General features: G+C 44.1%; 1 protein-coding gene across 4 annotated transcripts in view; it reads left to right on the forward strand.

Moving 5' to 3' along the window:
• Window positions 1-8,801, forward strand: part of plxnb1b (plexin b1b) — a 274,071-nt gene that overhangs the window by 128,037 nt on the left and 137,233 nt on the right. For all 4 annotated transcript variants that reach the window (XR_012050329.1, XM_061937833.2, XM_061937834.2 and 1 more), the window contains exons 3-4: window positions 3,032-3,102; window positions 6,469-7,636. Coding sequence is in view for 3 of the 4 variants with exons in the window: in XM_061937833.2 (XP_061793817.1) it covers window positions 6,479-7,636 (1,158 nt within the window). In the remaining variant the exon portion in view is untranslated. The remainder of the gene's footprint in view (window positions 1-3,031; window positions 3,103-6,468; window positions 7,637-8,801) is intronic.

An 8,801-nucleotide genomic window follows, 5' to 3' on the forward strand; every position in this document is an offset into this window, starting at 1 on the left:
TCATAGCCATAGCACACATAAGCATGTATGTAAGAGGGGAAACATCAAACATTAAAGAAAACAAAGGACATTAAGGACATTAAAAGACCATAGCTGATGCAACCAGCCATTTCTACATACAACTACAAAAAAAATAATAATAAAAAAACATATACACTGTGGTGGCCTCTGCGGTGTTCCACACCACCGTCTGCTGGGGTGGGGGGAGCATGGCCAGAGACAGGAGCAGACACAACAAAGCAACCACTGTCGGCCGCCCACTAACTCTCGGCCAGTGTCCAGTCCGCATGGATGAGCGAGGATATTTCCAAGGAGACCTAGGTGTCCGATACCTGCTCATTCAGCCAAGACACTGTGTAGCCCGTCCGTACCGGCGCAGCCCCGTCTCTTCACGTGCATCTCCTCCAGTCTCTCCAAACGGACTCTGGTGTAGCAGAGACCCAGCATCTGGTCTCCATGTGGCCAAAAGGCTCGCGGGAGGCAGATCCAGAAGTTCACAAAAAACCACCGCAGAAGTCACGAGAGTGCCACCCCTTGTCGCACAGTCCCAAAGGGTCCCCAACCAAAAGGCAAAAAAAAAACCCACATGAAAACAAGAGGGAAACATCAGGAACACAAGAGCACAGAGCTCCTGCCACCAGCAGCCACTACAGTGGCACCATCTTGGAAAAAAAGAAAAGTTGGTTTTGCAATTTAGGTCCCCTTTAGGTGTCAACCTACAGTTCATCACAGTCGTAGGAACACAACTGGTACGCGGGCCGAGGACCTTTTCTTCATGGTAAAAGTAAATATTTTTTTGTATCATCCTTTAGTGTTCCTTTTGTGTTCCTGGTGTTTCCCTCTTGTTTTCATGTGTTTTTTGCCTTTTGTTTCGGGACCCTTTGTGACTGTGCGACAAGGGGTGGCACTTTCGTGACTTCTGCGGTGCTTTTTTGTGGACTTCTAGATCTGCCTCCCGGAGGAGATGCGGATGAAGAGACCGGAACGGACAAGCTTCACAGTGTCTTGGCTGAATGAGCAGGTATCGAACGCCTCGGTCTCCTTAGACGCATCCTCGCTCATCCATGCGGACTGGACACTGGGTGGAGGGTAGAGTCGGCTCTCTTGGTTGCTTTGTTGGGTCTGCTCCTGTCTCTGGCCATGCTCCCACCACCCCAGCAGACAATGGCGTGGAACACCGCAGAGGCCACCACAGTGGATATGTTTTTATTAGGGACCGCAATGTCCCTTTGGGACAGAGGACTCTATTGAATTTGTAAGGTTTTATTATTAGGGACCGCAATGTGCCTTTGGGACAGAGGACCCTATTGTATTTGTAAGGTTTTATTATTATTATTCCGCCGCCTCTTTGAGCTGTAATTTGACCCCCTTAACATGCTTCAAAACTCACCATATTTGACACACACATCAGGACTGGTGAAAATTGACATCTAATAAAAAAATAAATAAAAAAAAACTCAAAATTGCGCTCTAGCACCCCCTAGGAAAAAACACAGACAAAACTGCTTGTATCTTCCGGTAGGAATGTCGTAGAGACATGAAACAAAAACCTCTATGTAGGTCTGACTTAGACCTAGATTTCATACGTTGACTTCTTTCAGCTAAAATCCACAGGAAGTTGGCTATTCCCCCTTCAAAACAAAAATTTTGTAAAAACAGTCACTTTTGCCTCTTTGAGCTGTAATTTGACCCCCTTAACATGCTTTAAAACTCACCAAACTGGACACACACATCAGGACTGGCGAAAAATGCGATCTCATAAAAAAAAAAAACCAAACCCCAAAACTCAAAATTGCGCTCTAGCGCCCCCTAGGAATAAAACACAGACAAAACTGCTCCTAGGAAGAAAACACAGACAAAACTGCTTGTAACTTCCGGTATGAATGTCGTAGGACCATGAAACAAACACCTCTATGTAGGTCTCAGTTAGACCTACATTTCAGCAAAAATCAACAGAAAGTTTGCTATTCCTCCTTCAAAACAGAGGTTTTGTAAAAACTGGTCACCTTTTTTCAAACATCTCCTCTGAGCGCGTTGGTCGTGTCGGCTTCAAACTAGCACAGGAGAGAGATTGAACCCTTCTGATTAAAAGTTGACCTAATTACTGCTCTGGTTTGGATTTTATGTGCCGTCAAAGTCGGTCCCGTCGATCGCTGCTTGCAGCTTTCATTTTTGTTGTTGTTTTACTTTTGTAGCTGTATGTTGAAATGGCTGGTTGCATCAGCTTTGCTCTTTTAATGTCTTTAATTTCCTTTGTTTTCTTTGTTTGATGTTTCCCTCTTACACACATGTTTATGTGTGCTTTGGCTATGAGGTTTTTTCCTCCTCCAGCATTTACCTGTTTCTCACCTTTTTTGTAAGGGGCGCTGGAAGTTGACAAATCACCGCGATCCTGTTCTGTCTCCCTGTGTTTGTCTGCTATTGAATGGGATTGTGTTCACCCTCTGGGATTATTAAAGTATTTCTGATTCTGATATTATTTTGGTAGAACCAAAGGCGGTCCTTTTTCCATAGCTCTTCCAAACTTTCCATCAGGCTCTCCCTGAATGTTGTCCGCGATCATCTTGTTTCTTCGCCAGACGTGTGTTGGAATGTGAAAGAGTGGAGGAAGACAACCAAGTGGACATGGAACTACAGAGTTAGCATCTCTGCTTCTTTTCTGCTTCTAAATCTTTCAGACACTCTTTTTTTTCATGTGGGGGAGTGCAAGTCCAAAGGCCTTTTGTATGTTGTCTCCTAGCAATGCCTGCAGATCTTTTACTGGCAGCGATTCACTGGAAGTACTTAAAGCCTCTTGGATTGACACCACTTTACCGGCTGCTTTTTTTTTACATGCAAAAGAGGAAGTACACATTTGTTGACAGGAAGTTTCATTGGAATAATTTTCCCACGACTTTCAATAGACTTCACTAATAACAATTGCATTGATTGAGTGACAAGTCTGTTACTTCGGGGGCGAGGCGTTTCCGATGAACGTCATCTGGAATTCTCCTCAAAAGACATCTTTGACATCTTTCCTCTTGTGTTTCAGGTTATGTCCACAACAACTGCTGAGAGGTCAAGAGGTGGTCCGCCTCTGTAAGACACTCCAGAAAACAAATGGTGAGTTGTCAAAATGCTCATTAGGTCTCCAATAAAACTGCATTTACAGAGGATTCGGTGGAGTCTGCATAGTTTACGAAGCTGATTCCTGGTTCACGGGGAGTTCAATCCCTTTGAACATTTTTTCTTTCTTTCAAGCAAAATGTTCATGTGACGCTGATTAAAAAAAAAAAAAACGATCAGGGATTAGGCCCTAAATACAAAAGTAATCAGACCCTCAAGGCAATCATGATTTTGCGATCATGCCACTGTATACAATTCAACCTACAAAACCCAAAACCAGTGAAGTTGGCACGTTGTGTAAATGGTGAATAAAAACAGAATACAATGATTTGCAAATCATTTTCAACTTATATTCAATTAAATAGACTGCAAAGACAAGACATTTAACGTTCGAACTGGTAAACTTGGTTATTTTTTGCAAATATTAGCTCATTTGGAATTTGATGCCTGCAACATGTTTCAAAAAAGCTAGCACAAGTGGTAAAAAAAGACTGATAAAGTTGAGGAATGCTCATCAAACACTTATTTGGAACATCCCACAGGTGAACAGGCAAATTGGGAACAGGTGGGTGCCATGATTGGGTATAAAAGCAGCTTCCACGAAATGCTCAGTCACTCACAAACAAGGATGGGACGAGGGTCACCACTTTGTCAACAAATGCGTGAGCAAATTGTTGAACAGTTTAAGAAAAGCCTTTCTCAACCAGCTATTGCAAGATATTTAGGGATTTCACCATCTACGGTCCATAATATCATCAAAGGGTGCAGAGAATCTGGAGAAATCACTGCACGTAAGCAGCTAAGCTCGTGACCTTTGATCCCTCAGGCTGTACTGCATGAACAAGCGACATCAGTGTGTAAAGGATATCACCACATGGGCTCAGGAAAACTTCAGAAACCCACTGATTTCAGAGATTCTGCAGAAATCACTGCACGTTAGCGGCAAGGCTGAAAACCAACATTGAATGCCCGTGACCTTCGATCATTCAGGCGGTACTGCATCAAAAACCGACATCAGTGTGTGAGTACTAGACTGGCCTGCCTGTAGTCCAGACCTGTCTCCCATTGAAAATGTGTGGCGCATTATGAAGACTAAAATACCACGACGGAGACCCCGGACTGTTGAACAACTTAAGCTGTACATCAAGCAAGAATGGGAAAGAATTCCACCTGAAAAGCTTAAAAAATGTGTCTCCTCAGTTCCCAAACTTTTACTGAGTTTTGTTAAAAGGAAAGGCCATGTAACACAGTGGTAAAAATGCCCCTGTGACAACTTTTTTGCAATGTGTTGCTGCCATTAAATTCTAAGTTAATGATTATTTGCAAAAAACAAATTAAGTTTCTTTGTTCAAACATGAAATATCTTGTCTTTGCAGTCTATTCAATTGAATATAAGTTGAAAAGGATTTGCAAATCATTGTATTTTGTTTTTATTTACCATTTACACAACGTGCCAACTTCACTGGTTTTGGGTTTTGTATATCCACAAACCATGCAACTACTTCTGTGTGGTACACAACAAATAAAACATCAATACAGTATTTGTTTTTCCATTTTTTGTGGAAGTCCTTTTTAGTGGTTAAAGGACCCACAGCGTCCAGATGACCCAAATGGCACTGTCAAGTTGTCTTTATGTATTTTTTGCTCCTGAAAATTAGAGATGTCCGATAATGGCTTTTTTGCCGATATCCGATATTGTCCAACTCTCAATTACCGATTCCGATATCAACCGATACCGATATATACAGTCGTGGAATTAACACATTATTATGCCTAATTTTGTTGTGATGCCCCGCTGGATGCATTAAACAATGTAACAAGGTTTTCCAAAATAAATCAACTCAAGTTATGTAAAAAAAAAAATGCCAACATTGCACTGCCATATTTATTATTGAAGTCACAAAGTGCATTATTTTTTTTAACATGCCTCAAAACAGCAGCTTGGAATTTGGGACATGCTCTCCCTGAGAGAGCATGAAGAGGTTGAGGCGGGCGGGGTTGGGGGGGGGGGGGGGTGAGGTGGGGGGGGGGGTGTAGCAGGGGGTGTATATTGTAGCGTCCCGGAAGAGTTAGTGCTGCAAGGGGTTCTGGGTATTTGTTCTGTTGTGTTTATGTTGTGTTACAGTGCGGCTGTTCTCCCGAAATGTGTTTGTCATTCTTGTTTGGTGCGGGTTCACAGTGTGGCGCATATTTGTAACAGTGTTAAAGTTGGTTATACGACCACCCTCAGTGTGACCTGTATGGCTGTTGATCAAGTATGCATGCATTCACTTGTGTGTGTGAAAAGCCGTAGATATTATGTGGCTGGGCCGGCACGCAAAGGCAGTGCCTTTAAGGTTTATTGGCGCTCTGTACTTCTCCCTACGTCCGTGTACACAGCGGCGTTTAAAATGTCATAAATTTAAGTTTTTGAAACCGATACCGATAATTTCCGATATTACATTTTAAAGCATTAATCGGCCGATAATATCGGCAGTCCGATATTATCGGACATCTCTACTGAAAATTAATATTTCCCACAGTATCAATTAGTGTTTGAGTAATCAGTAAAACTGTACTTGAAACGCCCCCTTTCCATCGCCAGACTGGATATGTCTCCCCCTCTTGGTGCGACGTCATCTATAGAACTGTCGTCCATTTCCCCGCACAGACAGTTGTGGGTGAAGCCCTTTAAAACTGTTATTTGATAGTTTTTGTCATTTCGTCATTTGATCATTCCTTCATAGTCTGCATGAAAATAGCGTGTTGCGGGCTGAGGACTTTCACCTTTTATACGTATTTTTTAGGTTCATGTTGTCAGCAATCAAAACATTGATAGCATATTCATAAAATCACAAGTTCGTTCATCCACCCATCCTCTTCCGCTTATCCAAGGTCAGGTCGCGGGGGCAAGCCCAGACTTCCCTCTCCCCAGCCACTTCGTCCAGCTCTTCCCGGGGGATCCCGAGGCGTTCCCAGGCCAGCCGGGAGACATAGTCTACCCAACGTGTACTGGGTCTTCCCCGTGGCCTCCTACCGGTCGGACGTGCCCTAAACACCTCCCTAGGGAGGCGCTCGGGTAGCATCCTGACCAGCGGCTTTACTTTGAGCTCCTCCCGGATGACAGAGCTTCTCACCCTATCTCTAAGGGAGGTGGAGGAAACTCATTTCGGCCGCTTGTACCCGTGATCTTGTCCTTTCGGTCATAACCCAAAGTTCGTTCAGTGTTACTAAAAACAAATGACCCTCAAAGAACTGCAACTTGGTGAAAAATCTGCCAGAAAATGTATGGATTTCAGGCCGTGACAATCACGACGACAGAAAAAAACCGTTAAGATCCTGCATGGACTGTCTCACAGACTGTTTTTCTCATCCTTCTGTTAGATCTGCCGCCATGCCTCCGTGGGTGGTACGTTGTCTCCCAGCCACCGCAGTCCAACTGCTGCTATCCATTGTGCTGTTAGCGGTCGACCGGCCGCTTACCTCCACGTCCGGTTACGTTGTCCAAGGAACCGACCCCTCTTCTCGCCTTTATCCCACCTTCACCCGGAATGATACGGAATTTGAGCACCTGGCCCTGCATCCTGACCCCGGTGTGGGCCGAGTCTATGTGGGCGCTCGGGATAACTTGTTCCAGTTGGACCGATTCCTTCAAGCAGAGCTCCAGGATCCCACCGGACCTGTCAGAGACAGCCGGGAATGCCTGCCTCCGGTTACTAAGAGTAACTGCCCTCAGGCCAGTCTCACCAGCAACCACAACAAACTCTTACTGGTCGACCCGTACTCCATGGAACTGATCACATGCGGCAGTGTGAACCAAGGAATCTGCCAAAAACGAAGTCTGGATTCTGTGGATAAGGTGCTGTTCTCCACTGAGAGGCCGGTGGACACCCAATACGTCGCGGCCAATCATCCCAACGTTAGTACTGTTGGGCTCATTGTCCAGTCGCAGCCCGGCAGGCAGCCGCTTCTTTTTGTGGGGCGGGGCTACACGAGCAGCCACCCGCCAATCTCCACAAGAAACCTGGAGCAGGATCCGGTCTTTTCCTACGAGGAAACGGCAAAGTTGGCTGTGGCGGGTCGCCTGTCTGAATACGACCACCATTTCGTGGCTTCCTTTGCCTACCGCCATCATGTGTACTTCTTCTTCTACCGGCGAGACCTGAAGTCCCAGTCGCGCGAGTACTGCACGTACGTCTCGCGTGTATGTTTGGACGACCAAGCCTATTACTCCTACGTGGAGGTGCCCCTGACGTGCCGATCCCGGGCTGGGAAAAACTATAATCTCCTTCAAGCGGTCCAGCTCGGGCTCTCAAAGGACAGGACAGCGGGTCGAGGCTCTGAGGTGGTTCTTGGGGTTTTTTCCACTCGTTTGGCTTCATCCACTCGACCCAGCGAAGACTCTGCGCTGTGTACCTTCAATCTGGACGATGTGGACCGCAGGATTAACTCCACTAGGGACCTGTGTTACACACAGATGGGCAGAGACTCCGGAATGGAGGTTGCCTACATCGAATACGAAGTCAAGTCCAACTGTGTCAACCTGCCAGAGGTGAGTAAAGATGACATGCAATATGACATAAAACAGGGGTGTCAAACTCATTTTAGCTCAGGGGCCGCATGGGGGAAAAACTGTGCACACGCGGGCCCAACTACTAAAAGCATGGCATTAAAACTAAAAAATGAAGACAACTGCAGATTTGTTTTACTTTGGCCAGAAATAGAACAAACTGAAAATATTACAATAAAAATATAGAAAAAAATACCGGTAAAGTTTAGATCAGGGGTGTCTAACTCATTTTAAATCGGGGGCCACATGGAGAAAAATCTACTCTCGGCACGATAACTTAAAAATAAAGACAACTTCATATTGTTTTCTTTGTTTAAAAATAGAACAAGCACATTCTGAAATTGTACAAATCATAATGTTGTCGTTTAGTTTTTTTTACACTTATATAATAGTATTCTATCTTCATTTGTCGTTATTTATATTTTCTGAATAAATGATGTGATAATGTTCATCAGTCAACCCATCGGTGTTCATTTTCAATCTATCAAGAATTTTTTTTTATATCAAAATTAAATTACAGGATGTTATTTATGTAGTTTGATGTACTAACATCACGTGGTTTATTTTGTACGTATGTAGCAAATATACAAATAATTGCTATTGTGACATCCAGTGGACACATTTAGAATAGCAGTTTCTTTCATTCAAAAATATCAGGTTAATTTTTATACTTAGCAAACTCATCCCGCGGGCCGAATAAAACCTTTTCGCGGACCTGATCCGGCCCTCGGGCCGTACGTTTGACACGCCTGGTTTAGATCCATGAAGGAAAGAAGAAAGTGAATGAATGTTTCTAACTGAATACATTCACATATGCATAAAAATGTGTTTTCTTTTGTAGTATTTTTTTAATGAATTAAGTAACGTTTATGTTTTCCCAAAACACAATATAGAATGTGAGATATAACAGGATCATGTATACATTTATCATTTGTTTTCACAACTGTTACAAAAAAGTGGGACCCCAAAAATTTACTGTGGGGCCCCATTTTTAGGACTTGATGGGGTCCCTGGGAGCCCGTTTTGAAAATTCCTGGCGCCAACACTGATGGAGTATTGGTGCGTGCAAAACAACAGCAGCAGGCGGCTGTGGCCTGCGGGCCTCTTCTAATACTAATCAAATATCTTCCCGGGGGCCATAGAGCAT

The sequence above is a fragment of the Nerophis lumbriciformis genome, linkage group LG03 (assembly GCF_033978685.3).
Source record: "Nerophis lumbriciformis linkage group LG03, RoL_Nlum_v2.1, whole genome shotgun sequence".
Lineage (NCBI taxonomy): Eukaryota > Metazoa > Chordata > Actinopteri > Syngnathiformes > Syngnathidae > Nerophis > Nerophis lumbriciformis.